The following is a 24,497-nucleotide window of genomic DNA, read 5'->3' as shown; positions in this document are numbered from 1 at the left end:
TGGGTGTGCAGGTGTCATGGTTCAACCCCGGCCAGCAGTGAAACATCTCACAGCTGCTCGCTGATTCGCCTGCCCTGGTGGGATGGGCAGCAGAAGCAGAAGAATTAAAGACAGAAAACTCCTGGGCTGAGATAGAGACAGTTTAATAGGTAAAGCAAAAGCCTCGTATGCAAATAAAGCAAACCAAGGAAGGAGTTCACCACTTGCCATGCACAGGTTGGAGTTTCAGGACACCAGGACACCAGTGCCCCATCACACGGAACAGTTCCTCAGCAAGAAAAATGACACCTCTCTGAACATCTCCCCACCTTCTTCCCCCACTTTATATGCTATGTGGCCCCGTATGGAATGGAATATCAGCTGGGGAATATCAGAACCCACCTAGCTGAATGGAATATCAGCTGGGGTTAGCTGTCCCAGCTCTCTGCCCTCCCAGCTTCTTGTGCACCCCTGGCCTACCTGCAGCAAGAGGCAGAAGAGGCCTTGGCTCTGTGTAAGCATTGCTCAGCAATAGCAAAAACATCTTGTATTATCAATGCTGTTTTCAGCACAAATCCAAAGCACAGCCCCAGACCAGCTCCTGTGAAGAAAATTAACTCCATCCCAGCCAAAATACACACAAAGTGGAAGCAAGGTGCTGGAAAATGAGAGGCATGGTAATTACCCAAAGAAACACCACTCAGTAACCATTCCCCTCAAAGTACACAGACTAAATAACACTACAGTTCGTTAAAGGTACTTCAATGAGCCAGCACATGTTGATTTTGAAAGATGTTCCTTCACAAAGCTGAGTCATAAAGAAGATTAAGAAGGTCTATAATCAGTGTTTAAACAGCCTAGAAAGATCTACCAGCAAGGGAGTGCCCAAAATTGTCAAGCTGTACACTATCTTTTATTTCAATGCTTTGCTTTAAGTAAAAGGCTTCATTTATTTCATTTGTCTGGGTACAATGCATTTCAAATTTCAGATCTCCTCTTACTCACAGCAACATTCAATTCTGTTGATCTTGTACTTCACAAGTTGTGTGGGAAGGTGTCTGAACTTTTTGTCTAATCAGAGAATTCACTTCAATTGGTTTTTTGGACTCCAATTAGGAAAGGCCTTAAATTAAACACCAGGGATATAAGAAAAAATGAATAAGATTGGAAAACACTGGAAAAATACTTGAGAATAGTTGCCATGGCAATCCTTCTGTGCTTTCATGTGCTGAAGAAGACATCCCAAACTCAAACCTCTGCTAGAAGCCACCTAGCTTCCGAGTCCAAGCACGGGTGGGTGGGTGGGTGGGTGGTGCAGGGGCACAGGCTGGGCTCTGCTGCCCCACCAGAAGGAGCCCCAGAGTTGGGTCACACTGCCGGGGACACATTGCACACCCAAGGTTGTTCAGGTCACAATGCAGATCAGGCTGCTGCAGCACATGGTCTACTGCAGGATGTGCTTTCTGGGATCTTTCACTTCCACTGGTACTTTTAAAAATCTGCACCTTAGATTCAGGCTTCTCAACCCTGTGTTCTCACAGGGACTGCAGAGAAGATACATTTGAGACACCCTTGGGACCTGGGCTGCTGATCAGTCAGACTTCACACTCAGTCTAAGAGCAGCGCAGCTCCTTTCACCCCAGCCACTCAGATTTCTCTTCATGGGGGTGGGCAGCAGTGAGGGGTATGGGGGTGGCATGCACCCAGCTCCCACCTACGTGTAGGGTCTGGATGCAGAATTAAGCAGACAGAGTCTCAGGAATCCAGCAGCATTTGCACTGACCCATCTTCTGCAGCAGCTCCCACAGAGGACTAGGAAAAAAGCATCTGCCAGGGCTGAAACTTGTCTTGTGCAACGGATTCTGCTGAGAGCAAAGCAGAGATTATGAATGAGCTGACAAAACCAGCCTGCTGTTGGCATAGGCACCAAGCAGAGACAGAGTAGCTATGCTGGAAGTGTTTCATCCATTACTGTCACAGAAGTCACTTTTACCACTGATCCCGCTCTAATAAATCATGTTGCCAAGCAGTTTTATAGAGGCGTTATACATCCAAAGCTACTTATGGTCCTGTTAAAAGAGATGCATTTCTTTTTTAGCTCAGAGTGGCTGAAATGCTGTCACAGAAGAAAGAGAGCTGCTGCTCAGAGTGCTATTCTAAAAGAAGTATTATTGTAATTAAATAGGGAGGGACGACGTGAGCTGGGAGCCACAATCTTCCTGCTCTGACCCATCGCCTTGGGGCAGCATTGCAAAACTGAAAATTTGTGACCATAAGCACAATAGCTGCTCACACACTCTTTGCCACGGGGATTGATGAAAATGGGGAAATAATGACGTTACTTCCTCACTCACCATAGATCACCCATCCCCTCAAAGTGACTGGAGTATTATAAGTTTGGCAAGATGTATATGGACAACTTAACCAATTAGCTCTTTTATAAGGGCTGTCATCCTCTTAATGCAGTGTTAGATATATTAAAGCATGTGTCTACAAAGTAAAGTATTCCTTTCTGAAGCTAACAAAGCTCTCATTCTAGCAGTCTTAAAACTTCAGCATGCAAAAGTTCGCCCTGGGGCTGCATTCGCTCTAGTGAGTTATTCAGTGACTACAGAAGCCAAACAATAGATTAAAGTAGCTGGTCTGCATACACATACACATACATTTATACCCATATGCATGTATATGTATATGTATATGTGCATATATATATATATATATATATATATATATATGTGTATATGTATATATGTGTGTATATATATATATATATATATATATATGTATGTATGTATATATACATATATATATGTATGTGTGTGTGTGTATATATATATATAGGGTTTGGCATGGTTAATACCAGCAGGAAAATTCCTCACCAACAAGTGGAGTAGCTTAGGAAGATTGTATATCCAGCACAGCTAAATCTACATGGCACGTGTATAATTCCCATCAAAATTATGCTTTTAAATTTGGCTCTGTTGAAAGGCAGCCCTTCCTGTGGCCAGTCCTGTGCCATCATAACACTGCTTTGCACAGCACTGGGAGGGACCTGCCCAGCTGCTAATAAGCAGCAAGGGCAGTCCTGTCTCTGGGAGGCAGAGATAATTCCCAAGGCCACTCCCCTGCTGAGCCCGTCCAGCCCAGCAGGCAGCGCAGGCGGCTGTGGAGCTGTTCCAGTGCCCTGACAAGTGAGGCGATGGGAAAAGGGCCATGGGCAGCAATGCAGGGTGTGATGCACAAAGCCACCACATCCCAACAACCCAGCAAGGCCACCTCTGGCAGCACTGAGGGGCCTCAGCACAGAGAAACATCCACCTCTGAGTTCCCTGGCACTGTCTTCTTAAACCAACACGCAACAGGCAATGCCATGGTGCCCTGTCCAACAGCTGAAAAGCACCAAAATCTCTCCATTTCAGCATTCACTGGAGACAGAAAAGGACACTGCACAGGTGCAGAAGAGAAGCAAGGAGGTCTCTAGATAATCTGCTGCACTCCAACTTCTCAGAGATACTGCAGGGGATGGAGAAAAATGTTTTTATTTTAACACCAGTTCAGGAGTCCACTGCATGTAACAGTGTCTGTGGCCATGCTGGCCTTGGGTCAAAATCCAGAACGCACCTCTGACTTCTGGCCCCAGCACAAAGAGGTGGCTGGAAATCCTCCAATGTCAACAGCGACTCTGGCTGTCCAAACAAACATTCACTTGCAGTGACAGAGGCATATCAAAAAGCTGCCTAAGGAGCAGAGAGACAGCCTGCTGGAAACCCTCAGACAAAGAGCGTTTCTACCTTTCCATAACCAAGGACAAAAGGATGCCATGGATAGTAACTTTACCTGATTTCTAGAAAGCAACCTGACAAATGCATGAGATAAAATCTACCCGGGTCCACCAAGCACAATAACAAAAATCCCTGAGCTACATCATACTAGAGACAGGGAAATATTTAGAGGAGCTCTGAGCCCACGGTTGCACTGTTCCTGTAATCTCGTCTCAGGTGTCCACTACTGGACATGGCACCAAGCTAGACGCACCTCAATGGGACAAAATGTCTAGCACTTCTGGGTCATAGATCATGTTGAAAATCAATCACCAGTATTTGCCTGAGCATTATATGTGTTTGTTCACTGCCTGTAAACCCCAGCCACAGGAACACATAATTTTCCTCAGGTAAGCAGGCCCCTTGTTTCTACATTAACACAAATACATTGCTCAAAGCCTCTCAATGGCTGGAACAAATAAAGGAGATTATTTCATCAGCTCCTGTCTCTCACAGTCAGATAATGCAGGGCCATGCCAGGATACCCAAAATAGTGATTTATTGGAAAAAGCATTATGACTATTTATAAATGCTGCGACATGATTAGTACCCCAAAGAGAAAGATAAACTGGCAACCTACAGTCTAGCAAATCAACTACTCCCACTGAGCTCACAAAGTCAGTGATCAGAACAGAAGCTGTAAATCACAATATTATTATTTATTTATTTATCTCAAAACTAGAAAATGTGGACAAAACACAGGCATCTTTGTGTGTACAGAAAAGGCAATTCAGTTTGCATAAGGCTTTGACATTATTTAACAATGTTTATGAAATTCTATCCTGCCTGCCTGATGCAAAAGGCCAGTAGCAGGGCTGCAAGGCAGAGCCTACAGATGTTCACTTTCACTCTCGGGTCTGAAGCTCTCATTCTCCCCTCATGCTGCTGAGCTCTGCAGCTCTGTTTATACCAGGTTTATTACTGGCATCTGAGATTTCACAAGATAAATTTTGAGAAATTTCAAGGTTTTGATTATTGAAGGACATTCACCACAGGTTGCCAGACTGTATCCACAAAAGCTCCAAAACGAACCTGGGAATGCACAAACTGGACAATACTGTGCTCCTTCATTTCTCACCCACACAGGTTAAAATAATCTGGGACATAAACTGTCCCTTTGGATTCAGGTACAAGCTTAAAAGGGCATTTGCTGCTTCAAAAATTCCTTCAAAAGCCTAATTCTTTCTTTGTCTTGATTTCTCTTTTTATTCTTCCTCCCCTGCACTGCAATCACTAACCACAGCCAATAGCTTTTCCCTGTCATTGTTGTTTGGGTTTTTGCTTAATTAAATGCTACCTGCTCCTTTTCCCCGTCCTGAACTAGCTTCTCTTGCACACGGGTGACTGAAACTCTCATGAAGCTCACAGCAAAGCTCTTATATGGCTCAGCAAGAGAGAAAAGGAAAGCACATCAAAACCTCAGGTTTTCTCCTTTTCCTGCTGAGATTTGTTCTCAGAAAGCAGGCGCACGTGCGACAGCTTGAGCAGCCACAAGCCACAATGCCAGCTGACAAATGTCTCTTTCCTCTCCAGGGGAAAATGGCTTTTGGAAAGCACCTGAACTATGGGGCACTTCACCACTAGAGGTGCACACCTCTTTCAGTGCAGGTAATGCATTGCACACACCCAGCAGCAGGGTGAGTGCTCCCTGGCAGAGCCAACAGCTAAAATGCTGGTTTGATGCCTGACATTTCAACATTGCCACTCTTCCTGAAATATGACCCACACTTGCAATTGTATTCAAAGTTTCCAAAAGGCTACTGATTATTTGACCCCAGTCCCTGTTTTCCAGGATAGCCATGTTTTCCTTTTCCTTCTCTAAAGAAAACAATTGTTCTGAGTAGCCCTTCAAAAATTGACAACTTTTAAGAAAAGTTTTTTAGATTGGTACTCATGGTAGTTTCACCATATTTTCACCATTCTTCAAATGCGCACTCAGATCACAAGTAATAAGTATCTGCTTTCTCCCCAGCCTTTAATTTCTCTAAATCAATTAGATAACCACACATATTTCTGCTTTGGCCCTTGCATAAGGCTAGTTTTAAGAAATGTTACACAAAAGTAATAGGAAGGTGAGGAAACAATCTTGAGGTCTCCAGGTCACACTGTCCAGCTGCTAGCTGAGATGAAGACACAGCACACGTCTCTCCTCAAACAAAAGAAAGCTGCAAACAGAATCTGGATGTTTCTCTGAATGGCATTTCTCAGACAGATGACAGAAGTGCTGATCTTCTGCACATCTGAATTAATGTAAAGGATGTTTATTTTCTCTATGCTGTGTTGGCAGCAATGTCCGTGTCCCTTTGGATTGTTTGTGGAATGGCAAAGATAAAAGCAGCATTTTACAGCTGCAGAAAACTGAAGGAGATAAAAAAGTCTCTGTATGCACTTTTGTCCTGTTCCCCTGCCCGTCTCAGGTGAGACTAATAGTCTGCCTACACTTGGACGTGACTCCTGGCAGGCACCAGCCAATTAAGTGCTTTTGGTTTTCTCAGCACTGAACTCTGGAAGCACAAAGGAGATAAAAACAAGCCACGGAGAGATCAAGAGAGTCTGTGTGGCTGAGGACCTGGTCTGGAATGAAGGAGCAGCACTGTCACGAGGGTCAGCAAGTGTTCTTCTAAAATGACTTTTATGGTCCATAAAAGACTAAGGCATGGAAAAAGGCAGTGATAGTTTTTTGCCTTTGTTGAATTCTTAGTTTATTTTATAAAGAGGACAGGGACATAGTGTAGGGAGGTTATCAGAGCAAGGCAGCACCACGGGGAGCCAGATGTTCACTCCTTCACAAACCAGACCTCATTGCGGCGTCCGTAAGGCTTCATGGGGGGGTCATAACCATTGCACAGGTAGGAATCCTTGTGGTAGGCAGCATCACTCCCCAGAGCAGCCTTCAGCTTGGCAGCATAGCTCACGTAATCTGCCTCTTTGGCATAGCCACCAAACTGCCTGCAAAGAAACCAGAGAGCTGTTGAGCAGTCCTGGAAAAACCAAAGAAGGAAGAGAGAGAGAACAATAAATAGCCACAGTATATTTAGACACGCATTTTGATCCAGGCCCTGCCAATGTGAACTCACTCATGTGTGCACTGTTCATTGTGAAGCAGCACACTTCATCTGGGACAAATGAAGTCGCATGGGTGACACAGCCAAGGGTGACAAGCAACTTGACAAGTGCATGAGATAAAATCTACCTGGGTCCACCAAACACAATAGCAAAAGTCCCTGGGCAGTTATCCATCGGGAGGCCCCAAAGGGATCCCCCCCAACAGCCCCATGTATGTCAGCCAGCAGAATGGCCCTGCCCTGTGAATCAGCACCATATCAGAGAAACAACTTTCTAAAATACAAGGTTATCTCCAAGTCAGCTCAGCCCACAGTCCCCACCAAAGCTGTCAACAACCATGCTCACTGTGGTGTGAACAACTGTCTGCAGGAAAGATCATGAAGGAAAGCCAAACTCGAGCTAGCCCAGGGAAAAGGGGAGGTAGGAACACACAATTGGCAATTACAGAACACAATGCCATTTAAAAGGGGTGGACTGAAATGGGTCTGGTTTATGCTGACCTCCCACCAACAAGAACTGTTTCCACGTCAGCCTGCACCTCACCACCCTCCCTCAGGGCTGAAATTTGAGACAAAACAGGTTGATATTGCAGACACAGCAAAGGCCAAGCAGCAGTTGGAGGCAAGAAAGGAGTCAGAGTCAGCCAAAATAGTTCAAGAAAGTAGGCAAAGGAACCTCCAAAGGGTAAAGACAAGGTGAAGAGCTTATTGCTATGGTGATGCTAGTTTGAGTCCAGGCTGTCAGTCAACACCCCAAGACACTCAAAGGTGACTTGAAGCAATGCAGCAGCTGCTTGTTTCCATGGTGGAGTCTGGTATGAGTCCATCTGAATGAAGCTTCAGTGGATAGTTTGTGAACTGCACCAAAGAGCATTCTTAATGACTATGAACAATCTGGAACCCAGAAAGTGGGGAAAAACAATAGATTCATGCAATAGAAATGGCACAGTATCTTTCAGGGCTAGCCTTCATGCTTGTTTACCCAGTGGAAAAAAATCCATATTTCACATCAGTGCAGCATGACCAGGGGTAAGAAGTGACATTTTTTTGTCAGGTTTCTTTTTTGAAGACACCTGTCTTCAGTCTAGACATACTCCTCCATCTCCTTCTGCCACATGCACCCCTTGTACAGCAAGTCACCTGGTAAAACAAACTCTGCTTATCAGAGCACCCTAAAGACCTCATCACTTGAGACTGGAGGTCCCAGGATGCATTCCTTACGTGGAATAAATGGTCATTCCCTGTCTTTCTTCAATCTTAATGCTTTCATCAGTAGGACATGGAGGGCTGTCTTGAAACTGGCTTGGGATCCGCAGAGAGACTTTCACCTTCTGCTGAAAGGAGCCATCTTCAGCAGGAAAAGCAGTGATGGAGACAGGAGCAGTCATGCCCATTCCAACCCCTGAAACAGACACACAGACATTGCTGAAGAAGTCTAGGCCCTCAGGAACTCAAAAAATTAACAGGGATTTCACAAAAGTTAATTTTAGTTTTGGAAAACTCTCTGGGGAAGCAGAACAGCCATCATCAGGCTTCTGCTTGGGCCAAGCTCCCTCTCCATACCAGAAGCTTGAGAAAAAAGGATTCCAACTGACCTCTGGAATGCTTTTTATTAATGGTGCTGCTTTTGTGGCTCTATTAGACACTCTGTTCTTCTGACAAATCAGTTGTAAGACAGCAGGGTCTGTAGCTCCAGGACAGGCCAGTGGCACATATAAATCAGCATTTAAATTAATACTATCCACACTTAGTTGTGAGCCCACAGCCAATACTGGGTGACAGGAGCTTTCTCTTAAAACCTCCCAAATGCTTCCAGACATCCTACAAGTCCCAGTGCCCCAAACCTCAGTGCTGTTATGGCTTTCAGCAGGACTGTCCATGCTTTCCACACTCCAGGAACAGCAAGGTTTTTTTCCTACTCATTACCACCAAGAAGTACCACATGGCACTGAAGACCAGTTTTCTTCACTCTTCTTGCAGCAGTAGGGAACCTCTAAACCTCATGACCAGGCAGCCATAAAAACAGGTGAGATCAAGCCATCTTTCTCATCTATTTTCCTTTGATGTCATACCTGTGTTTGTGTCACATGTTATAGAAGGCACCCTTTCTACTACAGCAACAGCAGTCATCACCTTCTGAGGAATTTTGCTGCAAATTTTTCCCTCTACATCCACCTCCTACTCCTACAGAGATTACACTAATCCCTCTCCTAGAAGATGGAGAAAGGTGTTTGAGAACATGTATATGCCTCAGAGCTACTCTGTAGTCTTCTCCTGCTATGAATGGTTAAAATGTGCACATTTTAGTAAGATGAGAATTAGAAGCAATCACCTGGAAGCACTGCCATAAAACATTAAAATATACCTTTATAAAGGAAGCTCACTGTTCTTTACCCTTTCATGAATAAAAATAGCCAGATAAAATATCAAGGTCGTAACTGTTATTTCACTGCCCACAAGGGCACATCATAGAACTGAAGTGTCCCAGATATCCTGGATTTCATCAGCTGCCGCTCACCCAGGGAGCTGTGATAGATACCTGTCTGCCTGTCCTCATGTTATCCCAGCTGCAAGGTAACTCATTCCTGTTTAAACAAATAATTTTTGAGATTTCATCCTGAGACAGAGACGGGCTATAAGCGGACTCATAGCATGAGTTGGCTGGGCACCACTTAGCCTGTTGCAAATTTACTTTTATCAGTGAGGGGCCATCCCCATCGAAGACTCCCCGTGCCAGGAGCCACAAGCCAGGCGGGCCTGCAGTGCCATTGATTGCTCCCATCCATCCATCCCGCTCTCACCAAGCCTCAACCACCAACACCCGCCGAGCCCGCGGGGCCGGCAGCATCCTCACCCTTGTCGTTGCTTCCTCCGACGTACTTGAGGAGCTTCACTGCCCCTTCCTTCGAGGCTTCGTCGAACGACTTCCCCACCAGCTCCACCGCCGCGAACTTCCCGCCCTCGTACGTCCTCTCCTCGTAGCTGACCTGATCCTGGGAAGGAGATGGGGATGGAGGCGCTGCCGGGAGGATCGCGCTGCCCGGGGCCGATCCCCTCCGCGCAGACCCGCCCGGCACAGACCTTCTCGCCCTTGCTCAGCAGGCGGTAGGGCCATGCCTCCACCGTGCTCAGCAGCGAGTTCTTCACCATGCCCAGCATGATGGATGCCGCGGCTCGGCTGCCTCGGCTCTGTCCCGCTGAGTTTGTCTCTGCCCCTGCCGGCTCGGCTCTGCCCCGCCGGGCTCGGCCCTGCCCCTGCCGGCTCGGCTCGGCCCCGCTCGGCTCGGGCCGGCCCCGCTCGCAGGAGGTGGGAGGGCCGGAGCCGCCCCGCCCGCAGCGCGGCCATCGCCCCCGGGGCGCGCCCGAGGCCGCGGGAGCCGCGGGGCTGGAGCCGTGCGAGAGCAGCGGCAGCCCCGGAGGGTGAAGTGTGGAGGGCACCGCGAAGTGTGAGGAGTCATGAAGTGCGGGAAACAGATGGTATTCATCTCTGGGAGACGGGAAATGTGAGAGGGGATATGAAAGGAATGAAATACAGGAAAAGGGAAGTACTGGCGAAGTGTGTCATGCCTAGCGTGGAAGGGTACCATGGTCCTGGAGTTGCAAAATCATAACCTCTTGTTTTTTTGGTCTTTTGTGGTTTTTAAAAAATAAACAGAAATAAGGGGAACATAGTCATTTTTTAAGGAGGCAGTCTGGTCAATTATAAGCCTTAGGTGAAGGGTAGATTTTAGAAGTTCCTAATGATAGTTGATCTCCCTCCACTGACCACCCAACTGGTCATCTCTGTTTAAACGTTCTGTCCAGATCCTTTCCCAGAAATACTGTAAATTAACACAGCTTAGATGGCTTCTGTAGCTGGGTACATTTATATGCATAGAAGACTTAGACACCTTGTGACAAGTGGTTTTGTGTTGTAAAAGCCACGTCTAAGGACAAGTGCCTTACCCAGGATCTCTTAAGAAGAGGTTAGCAGGAGCAGAAATCAAGCATCAGTCCCTGGGAATCAGTCCCATGGGTCAGGCCAGCTTCCCCAGGCAGATGGGACAGAGGTATCTCAAGTTGCTCATCTGGACTGCTGCCTCCTCAATAGAAGGTGAACAGTGCAGAAGTAGGCTGGCACATACAACCTTCCTACATTCTTTAGGAGCAAAAAATAAAATGATAAAATAAGTAGGACACTAAAACTTTTCCATCTAGAGAGAGGGTCGTACATAGAGGTTAGAGAAGCTGGCTGTTATCATCTGATCAAACAGGCTGTGTTCAGGTCAGGGAGCTGGGCTGGAGCCTGGCATGGGCATTCACAGAGTGAATGACAGGGCTGCTGACACAGGTGACAAGGTCACAGATTAGTAATTTATTAACCATTTATATTATTTGGTTTATTAACCATTCTGCAAGAAATTGGAGAATTGTAATACACATTGCATGCTGCAGCTTATTTGTTCTCTTTTAAAATAGATGGTGGCTTTCTCCATTGTGCTGAGGAGGTTTTGCCAAGACTACAAACTTTCACATATCAGCATAGGAATACGTGGACTGGGTTAGACTGGGGGTTCATCTTGCTCTGTTCTCTGTTTCTGGCAGAAGCTGGTGGTGGACATTTAGGTGTAAAGTAAAAGTATGCAATGATCTGGTCTGGCCTCCCACCACCAGCCATCAGTAACTTGAGGGACTTAGGGAAGTCTTATCTTTGTGTTTCAAGTAGTCCTCAATTTATACAGCTTGAGTTGCCTGATAAAATGCTTGTGTCTAAAATAAGACCATGAAATCTAACATTTATGTTGTACTCTTCCTCCAGACAGGCCAAAATAAAAAGCAGTCCCTACAGCCCCAAGCAAAGCATCCCTTGGAGGGATCAGCAGTCTGTGCAAGGATGCAGCTGTTGCTACAGCACAGCCTAGAAACTCTGAATGCAGAATAACAAGAAGTTGGGGGTCTTTCTCTCCTATTATTCCTTGCAATTTATGTAAATATATTCTGTGATCAAAATGCTCTACATTTCCTGAGAAATTATGATGACAACTTCAACAAAGGCACAACTGTATCTTTTTATCAGCCTTTTCACAGTCTTGATTTTTCCCTTCTCTAGCTAAGCAGCGTTTCAAGTTCCCAAGCAAAAACCAAAGAAGGCCAAGTCTGAGTTTTGTTATTTTCTGAAAACCTGAGCTCAGAGAACTTACATCCGGGAATTATTTACCTCCCCCACTCAATTAACTCCCAGGCTGCAGCTAAAATTCTTACTGTGTTAATTCTTCTAGTCCATTCTGAAAGATTTCAAAAGAAACTAGATTTTACCCTTTTCCTTTTGGAGGTTATTGTACTGTCACTGAATTTCTTTCCATAAACTCAGGCTTTGGGAATCCTTAAATAGCTAGTCAGCATCCTCACTGTGACTGGAGAGTGTTTTCAAAACAACTGACATGCCAGACACCCCCACAATCATTTAGACATAATCCATTCTTTATTTGTGTTCTCATAAATTTCTTCATCCAGACCTTAAAGACAACCTGTTTCTTTTCCTCTCTGAGTCTCTTTCTTATGTTTCAACACATTTCATGTACACAGTTGACTGCAGTGCTGAATGGAAATCTCTGTACTGGATTTATCTCTAGAGACCTGAAGGGCAAGGCCAGTCTATCCTCCATTCAGTGCATAATTTGATTCATGCACTCTTTTTTTATCACCAGCTTTATTGTCACAGGCAAAGACAAGCTGAAGGCAGGGTATTCTGGGTAATCCCTGAGGGACCAAAGTCTTTGTAGAGTGTCGTTGTTAATTTTCTACAGATATTAATTGTGCTAAAGGATGGTGGGAAGTGTCTGGAGGTCAATGCTGGCATGCAGAGAAAATACTCTGTGAACTAGACACCAATTGAATTATTATCTGTGATTTTGGGGACTGAAGAGTCTCTTAAGCTATTTTGGAAAATCCTTCCAGACACCTATCTTTGCCATTAGGTATCTAAATAGTTTTGAAAAACAATTTAAAAATCCCCTGTTTTCCATGGGTCCTGGCAAAAATCAGCTCAGTGTGTTTCAGAGCACTGGAAATTCTGAACATATCTACTGAGTAACACCATTGTGAGTGCATAGTTCCACATAGCTAGAAAAAGACTCTTTGCAGAAGGTGGATGTTCATATTTGGTCCCTAGCAATTGATATATCTTCAGTGTTGAATCATGGTGTACAGACCAAGGTTATCCAGCCCTACTCACCCTCTGAACATATGAACATGGACAGTAGGTTAAGGCAATATTTTGAAACATAACTTCCTCTCTCTCTCCCTGCCCAGCTGGAAGTGCCAAGCACTAATCCATCTTTCTGCATTCATCAGTTGTTCAGCACTTTCAAAGTTCAAATTCCCCAGCTGTTTCAGATGGAGTGCTTTAAAAATAGGACAGAGAGAGAAATTCACCTGATCTTTATAGAAAGAGCTTCCTCTGGTAAGCAGAAAGAATGCCTGTATAGAATGAAGGTATTCATGCTCAAGAAGACTGAGCTTGTCAACTTTTTTTTGCTTGGGACACAAAACAGCCATCATTAAAGAACAGGGTCAGGTTTTGCCTACTGACCTAAGGCAGCAACAAAATGCAGAAGTTCTGGTCTCCTTCGCAAAGCTGACTTGTTGTGTGCTTTACTTTCTTTCTCTCCAGCAATGTCCCATTGAGAAAGGCTTAAGCAGATGAAAAAGAAAAAGAGGATTTCCCCTTTTTTCTGGTAGAGAATTAAGCGCTCTGAGGTCTGCTCTGAGGTCTCCTGCGAGCATATAACCTTCTCCTGTGTGTTGGGAGTCTCCTCAGCTGAGTATTTCCACGCCTCTGGCTCTGCAGAGCATTCAGTCGAAGGGGAAGGACAGTTTTGCTGATGACATTGAGACGTTCGTTCAGTTCTTCCAGCCTTTTCCTTATCGACTGGACTTCCCTCACAAGGTTGTCCACAGCTGCAGAGACAGGGCGGAGACTGCAATGGGAGTAATACAGAAGAACAACTTGGTTTAGGGAGTGTTTCTGAGCATGCAAAGTAATTTACCATGGCCTTTGTTTCTTGCTGGGTAAGGGCCCTTGACGATGGAAGAGTTGCAAGAGGCCATTAAAAGATGTTTCTAAGCTACCCTGCTCTTTGGTGATGGGAGTTCATCTGAGGGCCCCCATCTGAACCCTGGAAAGCACAAACTTCAGGACCAGCATGAGCAACATGGTCCTGTCACCACCTTATTTTAATTAGTAATAATTAACTAGGAGTACTCCTGGAGGCTAGGCCAGTGGTTCCCATGGAGTACTGTCAGTCCTCAACATTTCCAATGGACCAGTCTGTGTCCTTGCCAGCAAACTCATAATTCAATGCCCAGTACAGGATATATGGCTGGATACTCTCATCACATCTTCCTGGACTAAAGTTAGAACTTTCCAAATACAAGACTTAATATCATCCCTGATAATCTGAGGCACCAATGAATTTCAGCACTGTCAGTGGGAAAGTTGTGGTGAATTCTGTGCTAGTAAGAGCCACCATGCAGCCAGGGAGAAATCCACTTGATGCCCAAGGCCAATGTACAATCTATGACATATCCTCCTGAAACACTGATTTGTACAGCTACAATCTGACCACCCGTCCAATGCCTTTTTTATTCTTCTAACCTTTCCTCTTCAACTGGTTGAACGTGTAACATTTGCAAACATTTTTTTTCTTGTTCCTAAAGAGAACAATTAGCTATCTAAGACAGCCACTTTACTTGCTTTAGGAACAATTATGATTTAAGTAATATTAGTTTTCTAGTAATTCCCAATATTCCTTTTTCCTCTCTTTCTTTCCCAGCCTTTCCTACTCTCTTTCTGGAAATACGAGATTGAATTAAATTTTATGAGTTTGTTCAACAGTTAAAATTTTCAGCAACACAAAGGGAGAATATGATGACATAAACTAGTGAATAGCTTTCTCAGATCTAGGTGTTAGAGACTGAAATATAAAAAACATCACAAACCAAATCAGCTTCTTATCCCTGATCTGTGGCCAAGCCCATGTGTGGATTTGTAGAACAGTTCATTTTTTCCAGCCTGTTCTCACAAGTGTGAGCTGCCAAGGGCATTTTCTTTAGGAAGATTCTTGTAATACAGTGATGGCAGTTGAGAGTGTTTCACAATGAATAGTTAGCAGAGTATTCAGTTTACTAATCAGAGCTGCTAGCAGAACAGGTACTGAGATAGTGTTTTATTTCCCCCCAGCTGAGAAATATGAAAATTCATCTTTTAGAAGATGAATCCTGCTCAGGGAAGAACACCCAGGAGAGGACTGAATCCCACCTCCAGATGAGAGGAATTACCTGGAGAACTCAGGCAGGAGAGCATTTGGGTTGTTCAGCAGGGTATGCTTCATTTGCCAGAAGATGTCATTTCCCCATTTCTCGAGGGTTTGAGTAATGCTGTAAACACCTTCTATGTTGACCTTGTCAGCTAGGTTAGCCGGATGTCCATGGAAGAGAGGAAAACAAATGTGTCAGCACAAGGAAATACAAGCCAGTGCTCCGAGTTTGATTTCATTCCCCATCACAACTCAGTTGTGATGAAATATCAAATTTTAAACACGTGGAGGATCTAAATTAAAAAGCAGGTAACTCTCCCTCACAGTGTAATTCTCTGCCTCCAGGTGCCTAGAGTTTCTGCTGTCACTGAATACCCCAGCTGATGATTTCTAAAAGCATTTTTTTCTCCAGAAGTCTCAGCAGCTATCCAGGAATCAAGAAAGAGCAGTCATGAATGAGCACTGTCTATCCCACTCCAAGGACAAAATAAGTGAACCTGCATCTCTGAGTTACTGAACACCTCCCATGCTGAACCACCACTGTGACCTCCTACCGCCTTCTCTGTAGTTCCATTTCTGATGCTGGTCCAGAAAGTCCTCCTGAGATTTACTGCAGGGCAAAAGGATGAAGAGGAGGAAAAGAGGAGGAGTCACCATGATGGCCGTTGTAGGATCTTGACTTTCCCCTGTCTCTGTGGAGATAAAATGTCCTGCTAAGTGCTTTATTTATTTTTTCTTCTCTTTCTCCACTTCCCATCTGTCATCACAACACCAAATTTCTCTTTGATAATGTTTTTATTTAAAAAGTTTTTCAAGTTGCTCAGAATAGGTTTTACAGAAGCACAGGGACTTTTCTTTTTCTCAGGTCTGAACTTTACTTCCTTTTCAAGCAACAGAGTGGTACTGAGATGCTTCATCAACCAGCAGCAGCTGGGGAAGTAGCTTTGCTTCCTATGTAGCTGTGTTGGGATAGCACCTTATGGCTACAATTGTTCTAGCAGTGTCAGTAGGAGGCACTACAGACTGGGAAAATCACTGCATCCCTACTCTGTATTTGGGAGAAACAGGGTAAACAACCATTGAACAAATTATCAAGTGTCTCATGGTGGCCAGAATAAAAAAAAAATGTTCTTTTTGATCACTAACCAGTGGCAATATCTTAGATGCTGCCCATTGATGGAGCCTCAAAGGTAACTCCAAACCCCATGTACAATCTCCACCTTGGCCTGGTATCACGGGGTCAGTTCCTCCTGAGCAAAGCTGCAGAGTCAACAGGACATGTATATGAACTGATGTGAACACTTACCCAACTCCTTGCTTTCTTTCAAGTTTACCATCATTCCCAAGCCAGCCCTAACCTACAAGCCCTCCTGGGCAAGCACCATCTCCAAACCTAAGAGGATAGATAGTCTCTCTACAGCTTACTCATGCTGATTTGTTATTCTTTCCTAATAAATTAGTCCCTCAGTGTTGAATCTGGTACTTTAATTAAAAAAAAAAAAAAGTCATGAACAGCTGTTCTGCTAGAAATTGGCTGAAAATATCCATTATGCACATATTGCACATAGCAGACAGAAAAAATGCATTGCCAAGTTCATGGGGTTTAGTGATGATTTTGGTCATCTGTAGTCACAGTGATGGAAGGGCTTATGTGAGAAGCAGGCACATCCAGAAAATCTGAATCAGGTGCATGCATCAAAAGCTTAAGATCTCACTGCAAAATATGAGGACATTAAATTTCTTTTTAAATATAATATAACCATCTGGGAAAAATTCAGTCACCTCAAAACCTACCAGAAGCTGTAGCAGATAAAGCAGTAAATAAATAATTTCTTTCACTTTCTGCCTCTCTTACATTTGATCACTAGAGCATTTTAATTGCAACTGCATTTATTTTTCCACTATTTAAAGTATCATTATGAATACAACCATACTAATGGAAAATGTCATGATACTTTAAAAACATTACTTTCCATCTGTCAGGATGTAATTTGTATTTAGTATTCTTCATCTAATTGCAGTATTCATTTAAAGGAAAAATAAATTACCTTCTTCCTATCTCACACATGCATACACCTTTTCTACCTGCTAACTCAGAGCTGCCAAAATAAAGATCTTTAAGAAGGTCTGACAATATCACCAAGGCTGATAATGGAAAGGTCTTCATGGACCTTCTTGAAACTATTTGCATTGACACCATACCTCCTCCACCTCTCAGCTTTTCCAGATAAATGTGCCAGCCTTTACAGCTTTTTTTTCCTCTTTCTTTGAATTACTATGCCCTGCAAATGCCTTTTTAATCTTCCCTGATGGGAAAGGACTTACCAGACACCTATGTGTCTAATTGCAAATGATTTGAAAATGCTGCCAACATCAAGGAGACAGTGTGGCTTCCAAGCTAATTGGAAAACTTCCTGTAGAGATTGTCCATTCCTTATCCTTTCCAACTCCCACTTGTTTCGATACCCCACAGCTGGGATACTTTGATCTTTCTCTATTTGTTAAAAGTAGGGTGGTAATAAATTCCACCTACATCTTAGACTGAAAATCCATGCTACTTGAGCTCCAACTTTTTAAAACATCAGGTGTCCAAATGAATCCCAATAACCACATGTTCTATTTGCAGGGCCCCTCACAGACCGGTTTCTTTGTAGCTTTGCTCCCTGCATTCCTGAGGGTCTGCTGTAATTTATTATCACAGTAAACATCAGGTTATAATCATCTTTGAAGAAGATTCTCATACCTCAGGCACACAGAAAATGAGCAATCTTGCCTCTCCTAAGTGGAATTGTAGGCCGCAAATGGATATTCACTAACAAAGTTCCTGGCTGAAAAAGTCTGTGGGGTCATCTGTAACAGGAACCAGATCCCCAGCCGATTCAAATGTCTTCTGCTCTTTTGCAGAGTGGCACTGGAAAGTACTATCAGGGTAGAGCACAGATGGACAAGCAGGGACAACTCTCTCACATCCTTGGATGGAAACTCTTTCCTAAATGCAGAGAATAACAATATCAACATATTAGCTTTGTCATTGTTACTATTAATTACAATAATATGAAGTGCTGTCAGAAAATTACATCACAATCTGCCCTTGGAGCAGAGTAGGCTCAGTGATTCACTGGACAGTCCCTTCATCTGCAGGCAGTGAAGACCAACATATTTGTCTCATTATTACACAATATTTTTTTCATCATTTAACCTTTTGATTCCTCACTTCAGCATGATTAAAGAGCTCAGCTAGCTTAATACCCTGAGCACAGCCCTGCTGGGATCAGCAGTTGTGCCATCCGAGCCAGAATCCCTGCCCCAAAGCAAAGGAAGACTGCCAGTATTTGAACTCCCATTACTCCCTCTCCCATTAACCCCTTTGGTTTCTTGTTGCTCCATTTCCAGTGCTCATCCCTCCTCACAATGCAGTGGGTAATCCCAACAGAGCCCTGAGATTTCCTTGGTATCTGCCTCAGACTTGGACAGTGGGGTCGAGCGTGATGACTAAAGTGCACCACTGCTTGTGGGTTGTGCTGCCTGCCAGCATATGCGGGATTTGCCCAGGTCATCTGCTTCTAGTACCAAACACAGCTTCATTTCAGAGAGCCCTGTCTCCCCTGAAGCCTGAGGAGAGCACACACATCCTATTGCAGACATGTGAGTCCTTGCTGTATGATGAAGAGCTTTCCTGCCCCTTCCCCTGTACCTCTGACTGCTCCGAACACATACCCCCTCTGAGTGCATCAGCATCCCAGTGTGTTAGCTCAAGCCCATGCTTGTTTTGGGAAGAGGATGTTGTTGATTACAGTTATCAATCCCTGCAGTGATACCTAAAATTAAGGATTTTTTTTTCTGCGTTTGAACATTGAAATGCAAGTGAATTACATTAATGCTTTTCATTTGAGGTCTGTTGTCCTCTCATAACTTTTTCAAGTTCCTTTTGAGCTACTGTCAGACTGAAGCTGGAGAGTGATTCTGGATTTTGGGTCATTTGCAGAGAAATAAAATATAGTTCTAAGTGTATCAGGGAGTTTGATCTCAGGTGAGTCACACATACGTAAAATGTAGCTCTCACTCCAATGATAATGGGTATTTAAACATCAAAGTATGTTTAAGATTATTTTGTAAAGTATCTCAATAGATAATAAAGCTAGTTTTGCATACTGTTGGAATTCCTCTCTGTCTTTTTTTCCTTCTATCTCCTTTATTTCCATTGCAATATTTTAAGGTTATATTACTAACACACACCCAACTGAAAGGTTCTGTTTTATGTATTAGGTTCAAGAAGGTTTCAGTTACATAAACCAAACAGTTTCTTATTTAAAAAAAAGCATATTGTAGCTGCATACAATTTCTAAGGCCAGTTCTGTGAGACTCCCAGCCTGGGATCTTGAAAGGTCTCTAAGCTTTTAGAGGAGAAAGCTGCCAAGCCTGTGAGTCCAGAACAATCAAAGTATTTGCAAGAGCCCTACTTGCAAAGCGGATGGCATTTGTTAGCTCTCCAAGCAAGAACAACAACAACAAAAAAGCAACATTAGCATATGCTTGTAGAATTATGTAATGGTGGAAAGATCATGAAAAAGGCCAAAAATAATTTTAAAAATTGGATCCTACAATATTAAGCCAGCCACAGTGGTACAGCTAGAGTATCACCTGTTTCAGAAGTCTTTGTTATAAATCCATTGGAATGGAATAGAATATTCTTCAATTTACATGTGTGGATGCAATCCTATATGCTGGTGCACACACACACACGGTTTGAGGTTGGAATAACACTATGCAGGAATTACAATATCCTCCTGGGGTTTTCAAGTTTGGCTACAAATTTGAGTTAAATAGTGCTTTTTCATATAACTGAGTTACAGTGCTCATTTTCTACCTGGATGTTGTGTGAAAGTGAAGGGCATCTGAATCCCTGAAACAGCCTGACCACCCTGTCAAACAAGGAGATCTGACTGAGAGCCCTGATGACAGACAGCTAAGGTGATGCTGTTGCCAGCAGGCAGCCAAAGTGGGGATAAAGAAGAAAAAAAAAGAAAAAGCCATCCAGGTGCAAAGCAAACATCTGCTGCAATACATCTGTAAGGTACAGTTGGTTTTGAGAAGGTAATATTCACCTTCTGCCTCTGCTCCAGGAGTGCCTGCTTTTTCAGGATGTCTTATCTTCAACTCTCTCTCATTTAGTACTCGGTCCTTCCTCTTAGGAAGTTTGCTCTCTCTCCTTAGATAGACACTCACGGACCTTGCACTCTGCATGTCTGTCTGTCTGACAGTCTGCCTGACTAAGGATTTGCTTTCTCTCTTTCCCTATTTCTGTCACTCTGCACACCCCTGTTCTCTGTAGGAACTGTAGGTAGCAATCCTCCAACCTCCACGTCCATGCCAGTCTGCACATACTCCTTCCTCTCCTGGCTCTTCCCACAGGTGCCTTTAGAGCCCCTCCATGCAACAACCTCTTTCTGAGGTGTATGGATCTGTTTCCTCCAGAGGAAGAAACAAAACATTCCTGGGAAAGAAGGCAGAGAATCGTATACAAGCATTACCTTTGCTCTTGAGGCCAGTTCTTCTGTGATGAACCTTCCAAATCTCTGCCTCCCTGCTCCTTTCTTCCCCTTACCACCCCCTCTGCATTTCAGCTTGCAACGAGTGACGTGTCCCTCTTCATTTCCCCGCTTTCCACATTTCCACAGTCTTTCCGTGGAGCCTCCTCCAGCTGTACCTCTGTTACCCCTCCCTCCCACTCCTGCAGACTGGCCATCTCTTCCTCCCCACACATGGGAGCCTTATGGGAAGGGAAGCCTGGGTGATGGAGCCCTCTCAAAAACAGCTCTGTCTCCAAGGACACTCGCGTTATCTTTGCCCCCGGTTCTTTTGGGCAGCTCTCAGCCGCTGGCTCTCTGGCACAGCTGCATGACCTCTCCTGCTAGTCACAGTTTCCACTATGCACTGCTTCTCTCTGGCTGCTTGAACCCTCCAGCCATCCAGTCATGAATTTGTTCACCGCCTTCTTCCTGCCTTTTAACTAACACGCCAATTAATTCCCTGCTGATTAGTTCATTCCTGATGCATTCTGCCAAATCTATTTCTAGTGGAATAAACAAGGAGGGATGAATCGGCTGCAGTGTTGTTGTTTTTTTTCCTTTGATCCCCTCCCCCAGGTCTGCATTTGCCAAATCAAACAGGCTTTTGGTCTGGTCAGTACTTAATAAAGAGATTTCTAAACAAATGCAAGGTATTAAAGAGATGGGTTTTGTGAAGCAGGGGGGGAACCCCTGACTCTGGTCCCATGTCTGTGTCCAACTGGTATTGTGCTGTGATTTGAGAGGATGTGCAGCCACCACAGCCCAAAGCTGAAGAATTGCTGCACACATCTCTCATGACTAGACCCATGGCACTGCTTGCGAGTGCCTTGGCCAAATCTGCATTCTTTTTAGTATTACTTCTCCAGTATCAACTGGCAAGAACACCCTCTCTGCTTCCTGACCAGCCTATTCTTACTTAATTCAGCTTTTCACAGCCAAGACGCTGCACTATACAGTGAAAAAAAAGACACTTTTCTCACAGAGCAAAGGACTGCCCAGCCACTCAGAATAAAAGCAAACACCCAGCAGTAAGGAACTAGGGGATATGTGCAAGTGCTACAGACAGAACAGTTAAAATGCAGTATTGTGATCACAACAGATGCTGGTGTACACCACCTGAGGAGCTGACTGTGAGCGAAGCTGAGTGGCTTTTAAGCACAGTCCATAAACATCAGCCAGCATTATCCTTTAGTCAGCCACTTAAATCCAGTCAAGAAGAAAGAGGTTCTATTGGAACCAGACTCAGGGATATCTGCTTCCCTGACACCAGAAGCATGTTGTTTTGGCTGCTCGTGCTCCCCCAGTCCCACTGGCTCTGTGGCAGGGAAATTTCTGAGAAGACAGCCTTATTCATGGAGCCTTGCCACTGAAACAGCAGGACACTCATTTGCAAAGTTATAAAACACTAGTTTTTAAAATCAACCCACAATATACAGGCTTAACACAGACCAGCCTCCTGAGGAACTGGAAACATATTTTTTCAGGGCTCAAACAAGCAAACAAAATGTCCAGGCAACAGGCAAATAACCCAAACAATCATCTGCCTCCAGCTGTTTCCCATTCAGCATGTGGCAAACACAGTCCAGTTATGCCTTTGCATCTCCTTGCTAAGAGGCAGCAAAGTGCTGCTGGTCAGTGTGAGATGGGGACACCAGCTTGAATGCTCTGAGCAGGAACCCCTCCATGGGGCACAGCACGGAGCCGCTGGGTGAGCAAAGCTGAAGGCACTTCACAGCGTGTATCAACCCAGTGCTGGCACACCCAGCTGCTCAGAGGGAATTCCCAGTGGCACGTTAGGTTGTATGCTTGCTGCTGGGCACTTTGTGGGATTTTGCAGCAGGTGCTGCCTTCCCTTTTGTGTAACATATCACCTTATTATCTATCCTCTCCTTGTTATTATGTCTCCAGTTCATAAAGGGCTGGGCACTTCCCCCTGGGCTCTCAGCCACAGGGTGCCCAGCGTTGGCAGAACAAGGGTGAGACCAGAGACAGAGCCATCAGGAGTTTGGCTGGGGAACCCTCTGCAGTAACTCCCTCAACAAACACACTGTGAAGGCAGCATGTGGGCACATCCCACAGCCTCAGGTGCTGCACAGATTAAACTTTTGCACAGTCCTGACCATCTTTTGGCCTTTTCTCATGATAGGGTGAACTGGTGTTGGTTTTACTACATGGGTTCATTAGAAACTCTATGGTCATCTGCACTACTTGAAACCTCCTGAAGTGTGCTGTTTTGCATCTGCTAGAAATGTTATTATCACTTTTCCTGGGTTTACTTGCCTTTATTTTTTCTTACTGTTATCCTTCACTGCTTGATGGTATTTATTTTGTTGTTTGAACAAGTATTTCCTATTTATTGCAATATCTACTCCAGTGTGATGACTCTGGCATGGAAGGACTCAGCCAGGCACAGGAGGAAAGAGGATGGTGTTCCTGGCCTTGCTATGTAGCCATGCAGAATAGAAGGATGGGATGAACAGAATGGGTAAAAACATTGGCTTAGCACTAGTAGGAATGCAAAGACACAGGTTATTTCTTCCCTCTGGACACCTGGAAAAAGGTACAGCTGGGAACAGCTGCTGCCCCAGCAGCTCGTCAGGAGGCCACTGCCCTCTGATCTTTCAGCAGGGCTGTGTGTGCAACCACTCCATTGTGCAGCTCTGCACGAGTGACCCTCTCCAGCCTGAGAACCTTAAATATAGCAGTGTTGTTTCATGTGGCTGCTTCCAGGGTCAAGGAGCAAGCAGAGGTTTTAGCTCCAGCAGGCTGGAAAAGGCTATAGTCTCTGGCAGACAGGTGATGGCACAGGCTTCACACTGATGAGGGGCTGGTGGCTGTGTATTTTCATGCTTTTTGCTTGTAACATTTTTCTAAATGACCATGTTGTCTGCACAAAGCTCTCAAGCCTAACCCCAAGTATCTAACTTTTCAGCATCTGGCTTTTTCAAACTGCTCTGGGAAAAAAAAAAAAACAAAATGAACAGTGACATTCACATCAATTAATGAACTATTTGCAGCTTTTTGATTGATATTCAAACACTTGACAGGTCCAATTTATATGCAAATCAGCTTACATTCACAGCATAAAGAAAGAAAACTTAATTTCTCATGCTTTGCAAATCATTAAATCCTCTGAACATATTGCTTAGTCATATGTTCCTCAAAAGCATCAGTTTAACCACAAATCACTTGTCCTTGCAATCCATTAGCCTCACAGAGAACTCTGGGTTCGGGGAGCAAGCCATTTTTGTGGGGACACATGAAATTAGGAGTTAGCTATGCTGCACCACAAATGTAAAAGCATAGCAAACTATGGGCTATTGCAGTGTATGTGTGTGTGCCAGATGTTAGAAAATCACAAATGAGGACACCAGACATCGCAGCTCCTGCGTCTGGCTGTTTTCTGCCGTTCCTTTGCTCCCGGCCCTAATTGGTACCAGAAGCATTTTCTTAGAAGGAGTCACTCTGCTGGACAGCTCTTGCCCTGTCTATCACAGGCTTTGCTAACTGAGACTTGAAAAGGATCCAGGATTTATCCTGTAAATATTTACATAGATACAGGACTGCCACTGCTCTTAAATCAAAGCCTGGAGGGCAGGAAATGGCATATGGAACAGAAAGACTGTATTCAGAAAAACCTGGAAGGGAAAGAGTAACAACAGCTGTGATGGCTTCTCCAGAGTTTGCCACCTGGGACTGCCCCCGCAAGTGGTGCGTCCTCAGGAAGGTCTCTCTCTGCAGCCTGGTGACATCAGTGGAAAAAAC

At 44.4% G+C, this 24,497-nt stretch overlaps 1 protein-coding gene across 1 annotated transcript; it reads right to left on the bottom strand.

Moving 5' to 3' along the window:
- Positions 1–6,485: 6,485 nt before the first annotated feature.
- On the bottom strand, positions 6,486–10,095 carry HEBP1 (heme binding protein 1). The gene is made up of 4 exons (XM_058022710.1): positions 9,947–10,095; positions 9,720–9,858; positions 8,087–8,267; positions 6,486–6,749 (listed from the first exon to the last, which is right to left on the bottom strand). The coding sequence occupies exons 1-4, from the start codon at positions 10,022–10,024 to the stop codon at positions 6,578–6,580; spliced, it is 570 nt and encodes a 189-aa protein (XP_057878693.1). The 5' UTR covers positions 10,025–10,095; the 3' UTR covers positions 6,486–6,577.
- Between the last annotated feature and the right edge of the window lie 14,402 nt (positions 10,096–24,497).

Source organism: Melospiza georgiana, chromosome 4 (genome assembly GCF_028018845.1).
Source record: "Melospiza georgiana isolate bMelGeo1 chromosome 4, bMelGeo1.pri, whole genome shotgun sequence".
Lineage (NCBI taxonomy): Eukaryota > Metazoa > Chordata > Aves > Passeriformes > Passerellidae > Melospiza > Melospiza georgiana.
This window is presented reverse-complemented; position numbering and strand designations above follow the sequence as displayed.